Raw genomic sequence first — 21,005 nt, forward strand, 5'->3', positions numbered from 1 at the left:
TGGACACGACTAAACGACTAAGCAACAACAACAACAAACCCAGGTTGATCGCTCAATTGTGTTGCCAAAATGCACAAAATGTAGCTATCAACAACCAAGTTCAAGGAAGGAAATCAAACAAACCTTGTCTCCCTCTTCGACGTCACAGATCTTCTCGGCCTTTGAAGGGCTAAAGGTAGGGAACTTCTTTCCACTCTTTGATTCATGCCATTCATTGTTAATAAATATCTAAAAGAGAGGAAAATAAAGATTTCTGCATCATGAGAAGAATAAGCTTATCTTCTCCCTAACATGCATGTTTTTCATGTGCAGGTTACGGTTGTTACGTTTTGTTTTGTTTCATTTTTTTTTTAAATCAAGGAGCATTTTATCGTGCTGCTGCCTCTTGCAGTCTTGATACCAGCTCACAGTTGCAGTGTAAGACTGCACTCCTCTGCTTGCTTACTAGGCAGTTACCCTCCAAGTCAATATGTACGACCTTCATAGGACAGGACCTTTGCAGCACAAGGGACCAAAACATTCAACTTCCAGGTACAAATCTGCATGTTGCAATGGGAAGTTGTAGGAGTATGAACATTTTCAGCTCATATGGGAGATTCACACTCAATACAGTCCAAATGGAGATGTTGACCCAGTTCACATGTAACACAAAGTTAAACCACAGTTTACTGTAAATCTGTGAGAGTGTGGGTGCCTAGAGAGGAGATTGAAGCTGCTTTGCGGCAGGAATAATGCCTGAGAAGCATTAAAAAAAGCCGTGATCTCCTCACGGGGACTATAAAGGCTCACATGTTCATTTTAAACCATGGTTTGGCTTTGCGCTACATTATAACTGAGCCGACATGTCCCACTAACATGTAACATCTGCACATTTTACCATAAAAAGACTCATCAAATACTGAATATTCATCTAACGTGTCATCTTAAAGAATCTTTGCTGCCTAGTCAAACAGATCACACCCCTGTTGGCATTATTTTCACAGGCATTGCTTTGGATATACAGTGGTACCTCGGGTTACATACACTTCAGGTTACAGACGCTTCAGGTTACAGACTCCGCTAACCCAGAAATAGTACCTCGGGTTAAGAACTTTGCTTCAGGATGAGAACAGAAATTGTGCTCCGGCAGCGCGGCAGCAGCGGGAGGCCCCATTAGCTAAAGTGGTGTTTCAGGTTAAGTACAGTTTCAGGTTAAGAACGGACCTCCAGAAGAAATTAAGTTCTTAACCTGAGGTACCACTGTACCCGTCAAACTTAAAGTGCTACCTTTTGGTCAACTGCAAAGGCCAGTGAACAGCCTATACACAGTGACGGGGGAGGGAATCCTGTTCCCCACATCTGGTGTTGACCCAGTTGTGCTTCCCAGCTTGTTAAGGATGTCACACTAAGTGTTATTTTGTTATAGCATATGGGTAAGTGAACTGGCGCTGTGGTGTTAACCGCTGAGCCTTGGGCCTGCCGATCAGAAGGTCGGCGGTTTGAATACCCGTGACGGGGTGAGCTCCCGTTGTTCAGTCCCAGCTCCTGCCAATCTAGCAGTTCGAAAGCACGCCAAAGTGCAAGTAGATAAATAGGTACTGCTTTGGTGGGAAGGTAAACGGCGTTTCCATGCACTGCTCTGGTTTTGCCAGAAGCGGCTTAGTCATGCTGGCCACATGACCCAGGAACTGTCTGCATACAAATGTTGGCTCCCTCGGCCAGTAAAGCGAGATGAGCGCCGCAATCCCAGAGTCGTTCACAATTGGACTTAACTGTCCAATTGTTTTTTAAGTGAACTGTAAAGTTGAGAGAGGTTGGCATGGAAGGGATGTTCCAATCTTAAAGTTCCACATCAGTTTGCTATTATTTTTTAAAGACCTCATTGAGATTGATCATACTTTAGTGCTAATTTCTCCCTATAGTCACATTTTTGCAAAACGCTTTCCACAAACACAATTAGAGAAATCGACTAATCATATTGACTGGACAGTCCTTGTATATGCCTACCTACAAGCAAGCCCATTGAGGTCAATGGGACTTGTTCTCAGGTGCATGGGATTGCAACCTAAATGCATATGGGTAAAGCGATGTAAAGCCCTTAGCGGTTTTGACAATTAAGTAGCATTCACATTTTATTAAACAAAATAAAAATTAAGCGCCGTGCCCCATTTGTTGAGGCCTCTTTTTATTCAAATATTTTATTAAAAATAAAATTAACCCTGTGAGGAGCCTCTGTAATGTAAATTACTCTGCTTCTGCACTATATTTGCACAATTCACACAGGAGTCTGATAAGAGTGCTTCTAGGATATTGTTTACTAGTATGCAAGTGCTGTCCCAACATTTCAGCCGCTTGCCATTTAGTTTTCTTTTCTACAAAAATGCCAGTGGCAGTAAAATATCCTAATAAATCCCACTTTTTGTCACTGGGCTGTTGTTGCTTTTGGTTTGCCAATGTTAACTTATAGGATTTTTTTAAAAAGTTCCACCCCCCTTCCCTGCCCGCCAACAAAAACTGATCCAGGGAAACAGACTTAAGCACCCTTCTTACTTCTGACACAACACACATGGCTTTGTTTTGGGACATTTTTCTACCACAAGATATGCTGGAATTTAGCTTGAGGTAGAAAAATGATCCCAAAAAACCATTTGTGTTATGTTTTCAGAGGCCTGGGCTTTGATCTAACAAACCAATTAATTGGTTAAACAGCCCTTGCAGAAATGCTTTAGCTGGGCAACTGTAAAAACATTTGTGTTAAAAAGCAATTCAGAGGGGATGACTGTCAAATTAATTTTTTTAAAGATCAGCATAAAACAGCAATATACCAGCGACCCAGTTTTTAATGAAAGCTTATTTGCAATCACACGGATGTTTTTACAGTTGTTCGAGGAGGGGGCTACTCATAATGTGATGAGCTACTACAGTATTGCATCACACAGAGTCCATTTCTCAACACCTGTTGATAATTCTCTTCTGCTTTCTTCTAACTATTGGTTCTGAATTGCATTTCCTCCTTTGCCCAAAGTTGTTTAAGCCACAAATATTTTAGAAGAACCTCTTTGAAAACCTATCCAAACAAATATGTATCAACTCAATGAATTGAAATGTCTGTTCACACAATTCCAAGTCAGGGCTAGCACTAACACAAAGCAGGGTGACGAGGCCTTTCCTTAAAAGGTGACAAAATTCACGTTTTCCCTGAAGTAGCTGCAGCATCAATTTTAGGACTGGAGTGTGTGTGAGTAGAACAGATCCAAGACCAGAACCAAATACTTGCAGAGATGCCTTAAATTCACTTTGCAGTAACAAAACACACCGCTTTGAAGGGTGAGGTCACTATCCTAGCCTCAGTTGTCAGGAATCGCCATTGACCTTGATGAAATTTGTACTTGAGAAAACCTGCGTAGGCTCAGATACCATGTCCTTAAACACTTGAGAGAATTAAGCATGTTAAACAATTTGCTCCTGGTTTCTATAACCCTATAAAATGTTCATTAGATATCTACTATCTTTTTTAAAAAAATGAAATAATGAATGAAACATCCCTTAAAATTTAATGCAAGCTTCCTGGATTCCTCTTCTTTATTGGAGACAATTTTTCCCCCTGAAAATCAGCTGCTGATTGTTATCTAGACTCTAGAAAACAACTTTGCCCAACTCATTCCTACTTACTTTCTTCCACATTTTCTACATACTTGGATTTAACATAGATGTGTTTTCTAAATATGTAAGACCACCATAATAATACTTGCAAGGAAACAGTTTTGGGATTGACTCATTCAGAGGTATATACGAACAGTATGGAATGGTTTTGGGGAGCTGTAACTGATCACCATCATGATCTGACAGTCTTGTGCTTATAAACTGATTGGGGGCACCCACTATGGTGGGGCTCCAACTCCCATCAAGCCCAGAAGGCATAGGCAGTAGTCAGGCACAATGGGAATCACAGACCCTCCAAGTGTCCCTTTTCCCCCATCAGAGAAATGTTGGAAGGTATGGTAGTATGTCTCTATTTTCATTGGAGGATATGGAGTTATGTGAGCCCCAAGCCAAGAAGATAAGTAACTATACAACCTTTAGAAGACATCTGAAGACAGTCCAGTATAGGGAAGTTTTTTTTAATGTATAATGATTTCTTAGGTTTTTATATACAGTAGTACCTCGGGTTAAGAACTTAATTCGTTCCGGAGGTCCGTTCTTAACCTGAAACTGTTCTTAACCTGAAGCACCACTTTAGCTAATGGGGCCTCTTGCTGCCGCCATGCCGCCGGAGCACGATTTCTGTTCTCATCCTGAAGCAAAGTTCTTAACCTGAGGTACTATTTCTGGGTTAGGGAAGTCTGTATCCTGAAGTATGGAATACTATGCTTCTTCCAAATAATGTGTATCGTTCATCCATTCTGTTTGATTTTTGAGATGGTCAACATCTGTTGTTTTCCACATTTTGGGATGGATACCCAAAATGTCAGTGTTTTTAAAATTTATGTATATATCTATATGCCTGTACATTAAGGAGTATGTGTAGAAGCAGGCCTCCTTAAAGACAGATATAGGCACACAACATCTATTCGTACCTGTCTCCTCACCAAGATCCTATGTTAAGCAGGAGAAGTTCCTTTCATTATGGCCACAGTAGGGATGTCAGACAAACTCCACTTAGTTCACATTAAAGACAAACCTTCCCAATTTCTACTTTCTGATACGAAAAAATACACGATCCAAACGCTGCATGTCTATGACTCTATGAAATGCAGCTATCTTTTGGAACAAGCGCTTTTCTGAACCTTGTAGTGCCGTTCTCCAGCCACGTAATGCGTACAAAAATGCACACGCTATTGAAAATCACATAGAAAAATGTATTAAAGAGCATTGCTTTGCAAAAATGTGCACCATTTTTCAAAACGGCATACAAACGTGTATAGTAGAAATTTGCACTAAAACGCTGGTGAATTTTCACGAGGGCTCTCTAAGAAGAAAATTCACAAGCGGCTGTGAAATGTGGAGAACTGGACCTAAGAAACTGAAAGTGACAGATTCTCCCAATCCCTAGGCAAGCAGTTTAACATTTCCCTGGAAATAAGGCCATTGTTCACATCTTATGTGGCTGCTGCGTTTTGCAATGCGCATCTTATAGGATCCAACACAAGTTGTGAGAGGCACAAACTCTCCAGGTTTGCAAGCAAGACCCACAAGCTTTAATAAAGTGATCAGTTAAGGCTGCAATCCTAGCAAAACATTTTGTTTTCCAACACAGAGCAAATGGTACCTCTAAGCAAGGTATATAGTGTGAGTCACTCAGAGGAGGATGAAGATGATGTGGAATAAGGAGGGTGTATTCACGAGGCCCTAAGGCCGGTCACATTATTTTGGCACTTGAAGCTAAAAATCCCCCAAGCTCCTCTCCTCATTCCCCAGTTTAAAAAAGTTTAAAAAGCCAACCCAATCTGAAGAATAAAAAAATAAAATGACCCAACAATTTACTATACTTTCATCATACCCTAATTCAGTTGCCTGAATTATGGTAGGGCTGGTTGTGACCGACTGTATTACTTGCCATGAGAATGTGCTAATAATATGGCAGAAGTCTTCTACTAAGGAGTCCTAAAAGGCCTGAGACCCCCCCCTCAACTCAATTCATCAAGTCCGATATAACGGATCTGAAATGTGGTGGGTTGTGGCTTTTTTTTTTTGTTCCAATGTGCCACTGAGTGGTTATACTTCAAGAAAAGGAATTAGCTCCTCTCGATATGAATCCCAGAATCTGAAGTTAACAGTGGTCAGTTACTACAGCCCAGATCAATTCCGCTAGCTGAAAGTCCTTACTAAAGGCTGCAATGCGTAGATATTGTAACTGAAAGTGATTAGTTCATCAATAGAGGCCAAACACCTAATTGGGTTTTTTAAAAGTAATTTTAGTGGTAAAAGTCTACAGCTTGCTTAGCATAACAGTTAAATCCATCTTCAAATAACACAATCCTTCTTCCTACATGTCCCAAGCATGTGTGCAAAAGACTCTTTAAACTTTCTTGATCAATTTCCCTGTTTTATGACTAATGCACTTTATTTTTGTATAGGTGGAAGTATACATGTTCCATTTATTATCCGTGCATTCTTTCATTTTCAAATAAGTGAGATTATACTTTAGTTGCACATGCTGCCTAACATTGCACAGAAAGAAATACACACTTAGCAATTTTCAGCAGAAGATTCACAGCAACCTTGCACTTTAAACATCACCTTTATGTTGTTTTACTTAATTAGGGGTAGGCTCAATTTCAGGTATTATTTTCTGTTGGGACCTCAGATTTAGACTACTTTGGGACGAGATCTTCAGACAAATACGTCAAGGAGAAGGAATAATTATAAATTTCAACAAGGCAACATTGCAACTGAATTTTAATCATGCCTCCAATTTCCATGTCTTTTTTTCTTTAAAGTGACATTCTATACAATTTAAGAGCTGGAAATGTCGCCAAATAAACTCTTCTAACTGTTTGAGTTCTATTTTTGCTGGGGCGGTGTCCTGCTGTCAATCTAAGTTGCAACTGGTAAATGCAGTTTTCATTTTAGTGGTCAAATACAGCAGGATATTTGCATAAATGCAAAAACCTGTCACAGACTAAAATACCAGCAATCTAGATCATATGCTGAATATTATTCTTATTTTAAAAGTGAGTAATACTACAGCTATGCAATTCACTACGGGAAAGCGCTCAACTTTGCAGTCCCAGCTGTTCAGTTGAGTCCTGAACAGGAACAGGAATAGGCTATAGTGAATGATGGACTGGCTCATTATTATTTTAAATAATTACTTACATGAAATACGATTCATTCTGCTTCCAACATGGCTACAGGACCAATCACTCCAAGCAAGCCTCTTGGAGAAAATGTAAAAAGCAGGGTAGCATTTTGCTTCTACTAATTTCTAGCCAATATTAACGCCCGGAAATTTTACTATGCTTTGAGATGCTTCACTTTCATTCATTCTCACACTGGCAGACTCTGTGGGCTAATGCCACTATCATTCACATACTGAACAGAAGGTATGAAATAATACTATGTGCAATGGAGTGGTACCCCAGTTGAAATCACACTTCAATCAATAGTTTGTGTTAAACAAGCCATTAATTTCACATCTTCAGCCTCCCTCCCCATTTGCAATAAGGGTATAACACTGACCTACCTTGCAGGGGTGGTTTAAGGATTAGCAGAACACTATTAGAAATGCAGCAATATTATGGTACCAAGGTGCAGGAAGAACCTGGATCTAGTCAAGGCCATAAAATACATTAATGGAGAACCAAGGGAACTTTGTGAATAACTTTTAGACATGCAAACCTTGTTCCACTATGAGCCCCCCCCCACTTGATAAAAAACTTTCCAATGACTGCAGAAGTCCTTTTCTAGGAGAAGATGAGGTCAACTTCCACTAGGAGCAGGGCCTTTTCTGCAGAAGCCCCAGACTTGTGGAACATAATATACATGGCCTCATCTCTGCTAGCTTTCCAAATATAACCTTTGGAAAGTTAACTGCTCTCCTCTCTGGCTATGGATTTCATTATTGCGATGTTTCTGTTTTTTGTTGTTTATTCAGCTGGTATGTCCTCAGCTTCAAGCGTTCAGGCTATGAGTGATGCGGCTTGTACAGCCAAAACAGTGTTATCCACACACAAGAGGGCATTGGCAGGCTCAGGGGGACCCCAGGGTTTAACAAAAGAACGTTTTGGAAGAAAAAAAATTCCCCAGGAAGCAGGGGAACTGCCCAAGATTGCCCAATGAGGACAGAATGTTCAGCGGCTCTGAAACACTAACTACTGAGGAACTGGAAAACTAGGTGGAAGGGAATGTAAAGTTTGTGCATGTCTTATTGTGTTGTTTGGTTTGTGAGCTCCTTTCAATATTAATTATGAAAAAGCAGCACATGGATACTTTTAAACAAGAAAAGATATCCTAACTCAGCCACAAAGTTACTGAGGGCAAATCTTCCAAGTGCCCAGGCTTCAGTTTTCCCTGCTGTAAAATGAGCACAGTGGCAAGGTCATCTCACACAGCTTTTGCTGCTCACAGCATGCTTGAGATGCACTATATTTATTTAAAAACAAACTCAAATTCTCTCTCTCTCTCTCTCTCTCTCTCTCTCTCACACACACACACACACTTCTTGGAAATTGCAACCTAACCATTTTTCTGTCACCTTTTCTACATTTCCCTCTAAGATGCAGGGCCACCTGTGTTTTGTGGCTTTTATCCTGGAGCAACTTTTAGGTGTGCATTCTTCTCTAGTCTACTCCTTTGAGCAGGTTTTGTGGGGTCGGGAGGAAGAGAGAGATTGACCTCCTAAGGACTAGAGACTTTATTTCACTTTAAAATCCCTCTAGTTCTCCCACCAGGGAGAGAAAGGTAGACATAGAAGAAGATAATCACACAGAGGACGCATGAAAAGAGAAACCTACCGCTGCCCCCCTTACCTTGGTGTACTTGATCTCCAAGTTCCTAATAGGATGAGGAAGCGGAGGGGTCGTTTTCTTCTCCGGCTGCCCATTTTCTACGGCCCCATTGATTGCGGCCATCTCGCAGGATGCCTTGGTGCGGGTAGTCTCCCTCTTCCTTGCAGCCGACGGAGTCCTCCTCGGCAGGGTGACAGGCAGCCGAGCTCGCGCAAGCCTTTCCCAGGGCTTGCCTTTATGAATTCTCAGCCTCCAGCGGGAGTCCCGGGCCGAGGGCTCCCATTGGCTGCGCGGCTCTAAGCCACGCCCCGCTGCTGGTCCATGCAGCCGCTCGGAGGCTGCAATTGACAGGCAGCAGGTAAGGAAGGAAGAAGGAAGAGAAGGCGCGGGTGCAAGGCGCGGGACCCAAGCAGGTGCGGAAGATCAGCTCCAGCTTCCTCAGCAGAAAGGGGTGTGTTTGTATATATGCACATATATATTATGTGTGCATGCGCGCGCGCGCGCACACACACACAAAACGTCTCTGTTTCTCTATCAGCCTCTGCCAACCGGGTTGTATACTACAACTCCCATCAGTGGTTGTGTACTACAACTCCCATCAGCCCCAGCCAGCTGGTGCATATATAATAAATACTGTGGATATGTGTGTACGTGTGTATCCTTTTTCTCCAAAGAAGCAGCAGCTGTTTCATTTATCCCAGCTGTGCGGCCCCCTGGATTTTTTCATTCTTTCTCTTCCCCACCTCCCCCCACCCCTTGCAAAAATAATACAATGAAGGTAATTGTTTTAAAAAACCTCCTGGAATGGCTCGATGGGCTGGGAATGAGTTAAGAAGCCCCATCCCCGTTTGTGTTTGTTTTTTATAAATTGCCTTAGAAATGAGCACACGCAGCCTCAAAAACTCAAACCTCCGAGGAGGTCAGCTGTACTGCCACGCAGAGCGTTTCATATCCATCTATAATGGTGCTGCTTGTGTGTGTGTGTTTAAAGTTCTCCTTTTCTCCCCTATGATCACTGCAGCGCGATGGAATGAGCTCATATCAGATTAACCCCTCCTAATCAAAAACGTGCGTGCATAATGTCCATCTCTCCCCTCTCACCGTGGAAGAGCAGCGCGAAGGAAGCCTCGCTTGTTTGCCTTGGCTTGGCTGGGCTTGGCGAGCCTCGGGCCCCTCCCGCCCGGCTCTGGCGCTCGGCCCACCAGCTGGATGCTCCTGCTCCCAGGCCAGCAGGACCAACAGCGCGGCTCTTCTTTTGGGCCCCAGGGAGCGATCCGCTGCAGCCACTATCAGCAGGGAGGGAGAGTCGAAAACGTACACGCCATAGATTTAAAACACATTACTTCCCCCCCCCTCCAGTATCATGGGAACTGTAGTTTACCCCATTCCCAACACCCACGACAAACTACAGTTCCCAGGATTCTTTGGGGAGGGCAGTGTGCTTTGAACGTACGTTGCGGGTGCAGTTTGGGGTCTGCCTACTGTAAAGCATATTCGAAGCACATTTTCGAAGAATTCTGGGGCGCTAAGGGTTGGTGGGAACTGTAGACTACAGCGCCCAGGGTTCTTTGAAGGAAAGGTTGTGTTTTGATGGAAGACTTGCTCTCATGTAGCAATGTATAAGAAAGCAAGCCTTATGAGGAACGGTTGAAGGAGCCTGGAAAAGAGGCGACTGAGAGGAGCTGATTTTCAAATATCTGAAGGGCTGTCGCATGGAAGATGGAGCAAGCTTGTTTTCTCCTGCTCCGGAGGGTAGGACTCGAACCAATGGCTTCAAGTTACAAGCAAGGAGATTCCAATTAAACATCAGGAAGAGCTGTTTGACAGTAGAACAGACTTCCTCAGGAGGTTGGAGACTTTTTTCAGCAGAGGGTGGATGGTCATCTGTCTTGGATGCTTTAGTTGTGACTCCTGTATTGCAGGGGGTTGGCCTAGATGACCTCTGGGGGTACCATCCATCTCTACAATTCTGTTAATCTATGGCAGCTTTAGAGTATGTAAGATGGTTTAAATATCAAAACTGATTTTTAAGTATGTGAGTTACTTTTTTCAATGCACCCCAAATGAAAATTGCTCAACATTTAGAGTATGCAAGAGTATTATTTCCCCATAAAGATTAAAATCTGTTGAGTTTTATAATATCTAAGAGTGAAAGCTGCTCTTGCCCTCACAGGAGTCCAATCCAAGATGGATTTAGAGGCAAACGACCCTGGCAATTGCTTGGGCTGTCAGATTTGGGGTGGGTTTGTCTGGTGGGTCTAGTCTCTCAAACCACTCAACAGCTGAAACAAGCAAGGCAACAATTCACATTTACTTAAAAATGTGTGTTGATTCATTAGAAGAAAAACAACCCAAAAGCTACAGTAGGACAATAGATTGATTAGGACCATCCATGATGTCACAAAAGAATGAGCAATTTTTTGAGTGTTCCAGAGCTCTTCTGCAAGATTCCTACGGATCTCAACACCTTGCTCACTATTTGCTAATGGCTTGGTTGATCCTAATAAAGACATTATCCTGCTACAGCTTCCGGAGTCATCTTTGCTTGCGAAGCTGGCAATGCTTGACTAAACATTTATGATGTATGAAGATGATTCATGTGAAATTTACAGCTTCACTCCCTGTTCAGAAAGCAGCAGGGGCCTAAGTGATTGTGGTCAGATTTATGTGTGCTAATTTTTTTGGCAGAGATACCTTGTTCTTCATACGATTTATGAGTCAAAGTTGTGAAATGGGCTTTTAATGCAACTTTAAAAAATGTATTCAGCAGTTGAACATGTGGAACAGGAAGAATGAAAGGGGTGTTATTTGGTCTAGGGCACCCCTTGGTCCATTGCCTATTTTTCTGCGGAAGTTACTGATCTGAAAGTGTCTCCTGATAAGCAAGCTTAGACATCAAGTGACTCATGCAGAGAGACAACGGGGGGGGGGGCAGTCTCTTCTTAAGGCAAGTCATTTGGCTTCATATCAAGCATGGTGGAACAATCTGATGCAAGGACATGACAGAGTCATGGAAAGATCTGATCGGAACACAGTTGAATAATACAGAGACACAACAGGGAGCCTCCTCTTCAGGTTTGCAGAAGCCCTGAATGATCTGCTTTTAGTCCTGCTGGCCACATGACTCAGAAAGCTGTTAGCGGACAAACGCAGTACAGAACTATCTTCTCCAAGGGAAATGAAATGGAAGAAACCATGTTCAGGGCGATAAATCATGCAGAGACCCAGCAGGCAGCTTCCTCTTTGTGGAGGGCAGACACTTTTGGCCCACAAAACTCTTTAACTACAGTATTTAATTAACCAAATTCTCACCACACACTACCAGTTCTCTTTGAGGACATGAAAGGTTTGAACCCACAGTTTGGGAATTACTGCCACAGTGATGAATCCAATAGCACTCTGCACAGGCTCTGAGGCACTCTGGCATGAAAGACAGGCCAGAGGTGACCTTTTAGCTTATGGCTGATTTTAATTGTTTTGCAGAGGTTTTAAATAGTTGTTTTAAAATGGTTTTTTTTACTGATAATTTATTCTTTTTGTAAACTTCTTAGAGGTTGTTGTTGTTTTACAAACAAGTGGGTTATAAATTTTATGAATTTAATATGTGTGTGTGTATGTGTATATATATATATATATATATATATATATATATATGAATGAAAGAAGTGGGTGTTGCAAGGTCTCAGGCTCCAGTGGTCAGAATCCTGCATTCAGTCACCATGTTGAGATGTGGAGTCCTCCAGTATAAGAGATTGCATTGTGGCAGCCAGAGGAGTACCCCTTGCAGGGGAGATCCCACAGCAATAGGTTCTGTTTCACTGCACACCAGTAAGCTTCCAGACCTGAAAAGGCAGCCATTGTACCTATCAGAACAGGTACAGTTGGGGGAGAGTATGATTCACAAGCTGGAATGATTAACAATGCAACCCAATGTAAGTTTGCTGGGAAATTTCACTGTGTTTCACGGAAGATTGCTCCCTGCCCAGTGTGTTTGGAAGCACAGCTGAGATCCTGCAGAGAAGGCATGCCTCATTATGTCCTTGTTTGTTTGTTTATGTCGCATTTGTTATTTTCTTCTTCCCGTTTCTCGGAATCTCAGTAATTTCGGTGCTGGGATGTGATACGGATATGGAATTCCCCGAGCCCCACTTCCCATCTGGAGTGGCTAGAGGTGTTCAAGAATGTCCTGGTCATTTGCCTGGTCTGGAAAACGATGACTTTCTTGCCTTGTAAGGGATGCAATATTTACTCTTAAGATTTGTTCCAGAGTATCTAGGATGTTTCCTGTAGCTGATATCAAAAGTGGGGCAAAGACTCTGTTAACTCTCTTTGGCTTCCCAAAATTCTCCTTCTTTCGCTTTCCTTTTCTTCATTTACAAGTGGGACAAAATTGTTGCAGCATGAAGTGCTTCTTTTCCACCCACTCCTCTTTATTCGACCCCCCACCCCACCCCCATTTTCCATTTCTGTTTCAATCTGCCAGCATTTCATACCCACTGAACATGCTTGCTGAGTCCTTAATGACCTGTTCTTTGGGTGTTTGTTGTCCTTCCTTCATTTGGGGTCTTTTTGTGTAGGTAGACCATATAACACTGGTTTTAAAAGACCTACATTGAAGAAGAAAAAGGAGGAGAAGAAGAAGAATTTGGATTTGATATCCTGCTTTATCACTACCCTAAGGAGTCTCAAAGCAGCTAACATTCTCCTTTCCCTTCCTCCCCCACAACAAACACTCTGTGAGGTGAGTGGGGCTGAGAGACTTCAGAGAAGTGTGACTAGCCCAAGGTCACCCAGCAGCTGCATGTGGAGGAGTGGGGAATTGAACCCAGTTCACCAGATTACAAGTTCACAGCTCTTAACCACTACATCACACTGGCTCCCAGTACGTTTCCGAGCACAATTCAAAGTGTTGGTGCTGACCTTTAAAGCCTTAAATGGCCTCGGCTCAGTATACCTGAAGGAGCATCTCCACCCCCATCGTTCAGCCCGGACACTGAGGTCCAGCTCTGAGGGCCTTCTGGTGGTTCCCTTGCTGTGAGAAGGGAGGTTACAGGGAACCAGGCAGAGGGCCTTCTTGGCAGTGGCACCTGTCCTGTGGAACGCCCTCCCATCAGATATCAAGGAAATAAACAACTACAATGGTACCTCGGGTTACATATGCTTCAGGTTACATACGCTTCAGGTTACAGATTCTGCTAACCCAGAAATAGTACCTCGGGTTAAGAACTTTGCTTCAGGATGAGAACAGAAATCATGCTCCGGCGGCGCAGTGGCAGCAGGTGGCCCCATTAGCTAAAGTGGTGCTTCAGGTTAAGAACAGTTTCAGGTTAAGAACAGACCTCCGGAATGAATTAAGTTCTTAACCTGAGGTACCACTGTATCTGACTTTTAGAAAACATCTGAAGGCATTCCCCATTCCCTTTTCCAGTCACTGCTTTCTATTCTCCCCCCAACCTGGTTGTCAGCCCCCACCCTCAGGTCACACCTGCACCAAGCACTTAAACAGTCATGAAGAATCTTGAGAACTGCAGTTTGTTAAGGGTGCTGGGAACTGTAGCACTGTGAAGGTCAACTGCTTCAACAAACTACAGTTCCTAGGATTCTTTGGGGGAAGCCATGACTGTTTAAAGTGGCATGAAACTGCTTTAAATTACAGTGCGGATGGGACCGAAGACTCCATTGCCAGCCTGGTAGGGTTTTGTACATGGTGGCGATGACGGTCATGAGGCAACTATCTTGTATTTTGCCTCACACAGCAAAACGTCTTGCGTTGGCCCTGTCCTCACCCCTCTTTCCTCCTTGTGCTTTTGGTCCCTTCTCTAGAAAAGCTCTGAATTCAGTCTCCAGCCCCAAAGGAACACAGCTCAGTAGTAGAGCACCTGCTTTGCATGCAGAAGGTCTCAGGATCAATCCGTGGCACATCGAGTTAAAAGGTCAGGAGTGAAGGGAAAGAGCTACTTTCTGCTTGAGATGCTGGAAAGCTGCTGCCAATCAGAGCAGGCAAAACTGGCTTTTGTGTGGGTCTAACCTGCTATAAGGCGGCAACTTCCTATGCTAGATCAGTATGGAACAGAAAGACAGCGAAGGCATTTTGAAAACAAATAAGTGGCATCAATAGCAAGCGAGGCAATCATTTGTTTTATCTCGTCCTCATCTCTCACGTCTGCATTTATCGCCTACTTTCTCCCCTCTCGCTGCTACCTAAAAGCTAGCCTTAGCAAAGGGGCAGTCATCAATATAGACTGGAGAACGACAATCATTTTTTAAGAGAATGGCAAGCTATTTGAGAGAGCATCAAACATTGCCATGCTGTTCTATCCCCTTTCCTGGCCCCGTTCAAACAGGTTACGTAGGTTTTTGAAACAGTGCAAACCTGCCAGACCTTTCTCTTCCTCTTTTGTTTATTTTTGCCAGTGGTAAAAGTGGTACAGAGCATAAGCAGTGATGTCTCTTTCAAACCACATTGGTGCTCTGGGAGTAGGATTCTTATCTTCAGCAATGGATTCTTTAGGAAGGAAGCACATATGACAAACTGTTGCCGCTGCACTTGGCAAAAGGCTCTTATTTGGCCCCCTTCATTAGCCATGGGCAGAGGTGTGGGATATGTAAACTTGAAAGCACACACAAGTGTCTTCTGCCAGGAGACTTGGCAAGTACCGTACTTTTCCGTCTATAAGACGCCCTCGTGTATAAGACGCCCCCTATTTTGGGGGACTCAAATTTAAGAAAATTAGAGGGGGAGATGGCATAGAGTTGCAGAGCTTTTTGGGAGGTGGACTACCCCGGGTTGTTGAGCTTTTTTTAAGGGGGGATTGCTGAAAATTGCTCACCCGCACGTGCCACAAAATTAGCCTCCCGTCTGTCCCGTCTGTGCCAGAGTCTGTCCCGTCTGTGCCAGAGTGTCAGCCAATCAACACCGCCCATGGACACAGCAACCAATAACATGCACAATGGCTGCTGACAGCCGTGGCAGCAACCAATCAAACGTCCACCCTATGCACTACCCATGTATAAGATGACTCCCACTTTTTAGCATGATTTTTAAAGAAAAAAAGATAGTCTTATACACGGAAAAGTACGGTAAGTCACATGCTGAATGCATTTGGGGGGAAATACCTTCAGGCCGTCAATGATGTAATGCATGGGTTGTCGACCTTTTTGAACCTGTGGGTATATTTGCATTCTTTACCAAGTTTCCTGGGCATCAGCTCTTCAGGCTACTTCCAGCAGAATTAATCTGAGCCTTGAAAGAAAGTAGGAAAGAGAGACGCTCTTTGAACTTCCTCCAGAAGAAGAAGAAGAAGAAGAGGAGGAGGAGGAGGAGGAGGAGGAGTTTGGATTTGATAGCCCACTTTATCACTACCCTAAGGAGTCTCAAAGTGGCTAAAAATCTTCTTTCCCTTCCTCCCCCACAACAAACACTCTGCGGAGACACAAACCCAGTTCACCAGAATACGAGTCTACCACTCTTAACCACTAGGGTGTAAAAAACTACTCTCACCACCTCTTGACCAAGGGGGAAAAAAGGGGGAGGGGGTGCTCAGAGGCTTTGTGGGCACCAGGGAAAGGCCTCAAGAATTGTTTGGCGACTTCAATTCCCCTCAAAGAGCTACAGTTCTGTGGAGAGGGATTGATTGTTAAACCACTCCTGACATTGTAGCTCTGTGAGGAAAATGGGAAGGGGGTTCCCTAAGAACTCACAACACTCTACCAAACTACCACCCCAAGAGTTCTTTGGAGGAAGCCCTGACTGTTTAAAGTGATATCATAACATGGTGTGCATGTGGCCCTGTTGTTGACTTCCCTGCTTTCTGCCCCACTAGTCTCAGTAAACTTTTCAGCTATGTCTACCTCAAAGTCTGAAATACATTAAAATGGCCAGTTCTGTAGTGCCCATTGAGCGAAAGGGCAAAACTCTATGATGTTGAGTTCTCCCCTGCTTGCTCTGTGGGGAGAGCCTTTTACCTGAGATCCTGTAGCCAGAGATCAAGTCTGGGACCTATGGCATGGAAAGCATGTGTTCTAACACCGAGCTACAGCCACTTTCCTTGAGTACCTTAATTTTAGTTATTTGTTGCATCCACCTTTTTACTCAAAGGGTCTCAAATGCACAGTTCTCCCCCTTCTCAATTGACCCCCTCAGCAATCCTGTGACGTAGGCTAGGCTGAGAGACAATGGTTGGCCCAAAGTCACCCAGTAAACTTCGTGGCTGAGTGAGGACTTGAACCCTGGTCTCCCAGGTCCTCATCCAACAGGCTTTCTACTGCACCACACTGGCTCTCTTAAGAAGTGCCATGTAACCAATTCATCAAATCTGGATTCAGAAACATTGTTGTATGAAATTTCTCCCAACACAATGCATTTCTGTGTGTTGTTTTCCCTAATATAGACACATTCTTTGGTTGGAGAACAGCACCACAAAATTCAGTGCTGTGCAAATTTTGCAGGATCGCTGTGCTTCCTGTAGCGTTTCAGGAAGTGCGATTTATGTAGGTTCATCATCCCTGACCACTGCTCCGGCTAACTAGGGATGATGGGAGTTGTAGTCCAAAAACAACTGGAGACCCAGATTTGGGAAACGCTGATCTAGAGGGCTGCAGCTTCCCCAGTCGTCTTTTAGACCATTGTCAAGCTACATTGGAGGTCCTGAGAAGGACAGGAAGGCAGGACAATTTGCAATCATAATCATCATCTTCTCTGCTTGTGTTGTTTACATAAAGGCTAACAGAGCATATTTTTCAACCGACTGCTTATGCAATGGGATTTGCAGCCATACTTTAAAGGGAACACAGGGATGCTGGTGAAAATGGCATCCCTGTATGGCGCTCTCCTTCCATCTGCGACCTGTGTGTATGTATGTCTGAGAGCCAGTGTGGTGTAGTGGTTAGAGCGTCAGGCTACAACTTGGGAGACCAGGGTTCCCATCCCCACTCGGCCACGAAGCTGGGCCAGTCACTCAGGATGGGAGTTGACCAGACACTTGGATGGCTTTAAAAAAGGATTAGACAAATTCTACTGCAAGGAGGACCTGAGCACAACAGCGTTATGCCGGCTTCTGACAGGAATCGGGTTGGCCATTTTGAGAAAAACTTGCTGGACTAGATGGGCCACTAGCCTGATCTTGCAGGCTTATGTTCTTATTCCCCTTATAACCTGACCTACATTGCAGGGCTGTCGTGAGGATAAAATGGGTGGGGGAAGAACCATGCACATCACCTTGAGCTCCTTGAAGGAAAAGTGAGATATAAATGTCATAATAAAAATAAAGAAATGAACGAAACATAGCATAAGTTGCTTCAGGCCCTTCCTGCTTCATTGCACCAAGTGCTTCCATCCTTCAGTTAGTGGCAATCTGGAGAAGAGGTCCTTTCTTCGATCAGTCCTGGACATTCACTAGATGTCCATGAGTTCTTAGTGTTATGAGAGGAGAAATACTTTTCCCTAGCCACTTTCCTCATGAATACAGTTGTATTCCAGAGTCCCATACGACATGCTGCAGTGCACCCTCACAGGCCTCTCTGCTCTCACCCACCCTGGTTTTAAACGATTATATTACTCCCATGTTAATGAAGGTTTTCCCTCACTTCCTCCTCATTAACAAAGTCCTCTGCCGGTGCCCCTCACCCTGACGGTCCAGGCAGCAGGCTGATGGAAACAGCAACAATAATTCATTTCAGAGCAAAATATTTACTTTGATATCGGCCCCCTGAGGAAGCTGAGAGGTCCTCTCGCCTGCCCTGCCAACTGTCTCCCAAGTTAGGATTCTGGGGCCTTTGGCTCTCGGAAGGTGCAGCGGTTTGGCTTGAAGAAGACTGGGTGGGTGGGGAGAGACAGGGCGAGGGGAGGGGGTTGCACCTGGGCCTGATGAAGTTTAATGGACTTTAACACATGCAAACAAGTGCTTTTGTTCCGGGGACAAAGGCCTTCTCAGCTTAAGGCTGATTCCCAAACACTGCCCGCATTGTTTCCCCTCGGATGCCTCTTGTCACTCTCCTTGTCAAAGTTTAATTAGGACAACGAGCTTTTGCAGGCTCATTTCGCACTTCAGCAACTTCCTAACACTTCCCTAACGAGGGGAGAAGGGGTCTCGGAGAGCCCTGGGCCTTTGAGGAGGGGTTCGGCCGGGAGATGAGCAAAGCGTCCAACCAGACGAGACTGAGCCGTGGCAGAATGAGGGGCAGATGGGAAACAAAAGCCAGTGGAAGTTGAGTCCAATGGAAAATGGGTACAGTTGTTCACCATGAGTGGAGAGTTTTGACGGAGATGGCATTTCTTCAGTTGCCAGGCCCCACTGAAGACTTTCGGAAGTCCAAGAGTTTTGCTTTATGCTTTTTAGAAAAGGCTACTTTTTAAAGATTTGGATGTAAAATTTTGGTATTGACTTTGTCACTAACATTAAATGAGTCTGCCAAATCCAGTTTCTCTCGGGTCACATCCAAACCCTACATTTTGAGCACTATTAACAGTCATGGCTTCCACCAAGGAATCCTGCGAACTGCGGCTTGCTCAGGGTGCTGAGAGTAACTATTTTCCTGACAGAGCTACAATACTCAGAGAGGTTCAGGAGTCAATCCCTTTTTCCAAGGAACTCTGTGAGGGGAATAGGATTCTTCAGGAGAAGCCTTGGTGCTTCAGCACTACTTTAAATACAGGGTGCAGATGTGACACTAGTTCCTCAATCTCAGATTCAGTTTTCCACATTCCCATAATCATCTGCAAATATTAATAATTTAAAAAAAATAAAAAATTCTAATGGAAATTCATCAAAACTGTAGCGCAAAATTCTCCTAAAATACACATTTTCATTCATCTTGGTTAGGAACTGCTCCGCAAAATTCAGATAAACACAGTTTTCAAAGGGTAGTTTGGTTTCAGTTTGCATATTGGTTCAAGAAGGCAATTAGGTCACAACTAGGTTGTAAGCAGAAGTCTAAGGTGAACTAGCCACAGACAGGTGAGCAATCGGGGCTGAAGAGCTCAAGCATCAGGAAGATCTCTTACACCTCTTCCTGCTCAGGAGGAGCCAATGGCTTGCCTGCATGGGAGGAGCAGGTTCAGGGCCTGAAGGCACCTCTCTAAGAAGCTGCTGCCTGCAGTTCGTTGGCCGACCACACGGGGCAGCTGTTCACTGGTCCAAAGTGATGGACAGACTGGAAAGAGATTCTCCCACGCAAATTCCTCTTTGATAAGAGAATCCAGCAGTTACTCTGAAAATGAAGTTCTTCCCTCACAGTTTGTAGCTACAGTATTCCATTTCCAGAATTAACTGCCACCATGTAGTTGTGGTGAAGGCTGATGCTCGCAAGCTCAGGTGTTTCCTTATTTATTTGGATTTATTTAACAGGACTTGCACACCACTTAATCATCCATAGCTTTTAAGTGGTTTACACAGTCTTAGTGTCCAGTCTTAGCCCTACTCAGAGTAGAATCACTGAAAATAAGGGACGTGACTAATTTAGGTGAAATAATAGCAATAACAACAATGAAGAAAACGAGGAAAGTGCAAAGCAAGAAACACAGGTCAGTATTTTACTAGTCTCAGTAGGCTTGTCGAAGCGACAATGTTTTTAGCAGGTGACGGAAAGGGTACAGTGATTTAAATAAGTGATTTAAATAAGCAGGGAGTTCCAATAGTGCAGGTGCTGCCACACTAAAAAGATTGCAGAAAACAATGCCACAATAGGACCTGGTACAGTATAAGTACCATATTTTTCGCTCTATAAGGTACACCAGACCACAAGACGCACCTAGTTTTTGGAGGAGGAAAACAAGAAAAAAATTATTCTGAATCTCAGAAGCCAGAACAGCAAGAGGGATCGCTGCGCAGCGAAAGCAGCAATCCCTATTGCTGTTCTGGCTTCTGGAATAGCTGCTCAGCCTGCATTCGCTCCATAAGACGCACACAAATTTCCCCTTACTTTTTAGGAGGGAAAAAGTGAGTCTTATAGAGCAAAAAATACGGTAATTCCCTTTCTATTGTCTCCAGTGGAGTAGGGGATGCAGATTGCTCTGCCTTGCCTTCCACCACTCTCTTTCTGTGTTCTCCCACTCCCGGGCCAGGGGTGCTTTGTATATAGAGGTTGTTCAGCAGATTGCTGCCTCTACAAAATGTAGGATTGCTCTGTAAGTAACCAGCTATTGGCTCCCTGTTCATGCTGCCCCAGGTCAGCTGCCTGGGGTGTCCTCTCAGCAAAAGGGCAGAGTGTGGTCTTACATGTTTATAGAAAGGAGCACTTACAACACTTAATGTCTTCTATAATATGGGGAGAAACTGCAAAAATAGGCATCTTAGAGAAAATTGCATATAAAATGATGTGTAGTAGGAGAAATTTGCACAAAAATGCTGATGGGTTTTCATGAGAACTTTTTTTAAAAAAATTGCAAACAGATGTAGAAATGTGGAGAGCTGAACGTATAAGACTGTAAAAGCGGAGGGATGCTGAAATTGACATGTTTGCCCTGCCTCCTGGCAGATGGTGCTATGATAGGAATGATAAACCTCAGAGTTGACTCTGACAGCTTTGACTTTCTCATCCTGCGTCTCCATCTTCTACACCCCAATCTGATCAAAGTCC

The 21,005-nt window shown here is 43.8% G+C and overlaps 1 protein-coding gene across 1 annotated transcript in view; it reads right to left on the minus strand.

Annotated features, from left to right (window-relative positions):
* ALDH1A3 (aldehyde dehydrogenase 1 family member A3) overlaps nucleotides 1-9,451 on the minus strand; it is a 31,042-nt gene extending 21,591 nt beyond the window's left edge. Inside the window, exons 1-2 of the mRNA XM_083412111.1 lie at nucleotides 8,451-9,451; nucleotides 124-228 (exon numbers count right to left, since the gene is read on the minus strand). Coding sequence (XP_083268237.1) covers nucleotides 124-228; nucleotides 8,451-8,552 — 207 coding nt within the window. The 5' untranslated portion in view covers nucleotides 8,553-9,451. The remainder of the gene's footprint in view (nucleotides 1-123; nucleotides 229-8,450) is intronic.
* Between the last annotated feature and the right edge of the window lie 11,554 nt (nucleotides 9,452-21,005).

The sequence above is a fragment of the Podarcis tiliguerta genome (assembly GCF_965153285.1).
Source record: "Podarcis tiliguerta genome assembly, chromosome: 14".
NCBI classification, from domain to species: Eukaryota; Metazoa; Chordata; class Lepidosauria; order Squamata; family Lacertidae; genus Podarcis; species Podarcis tiliguerta.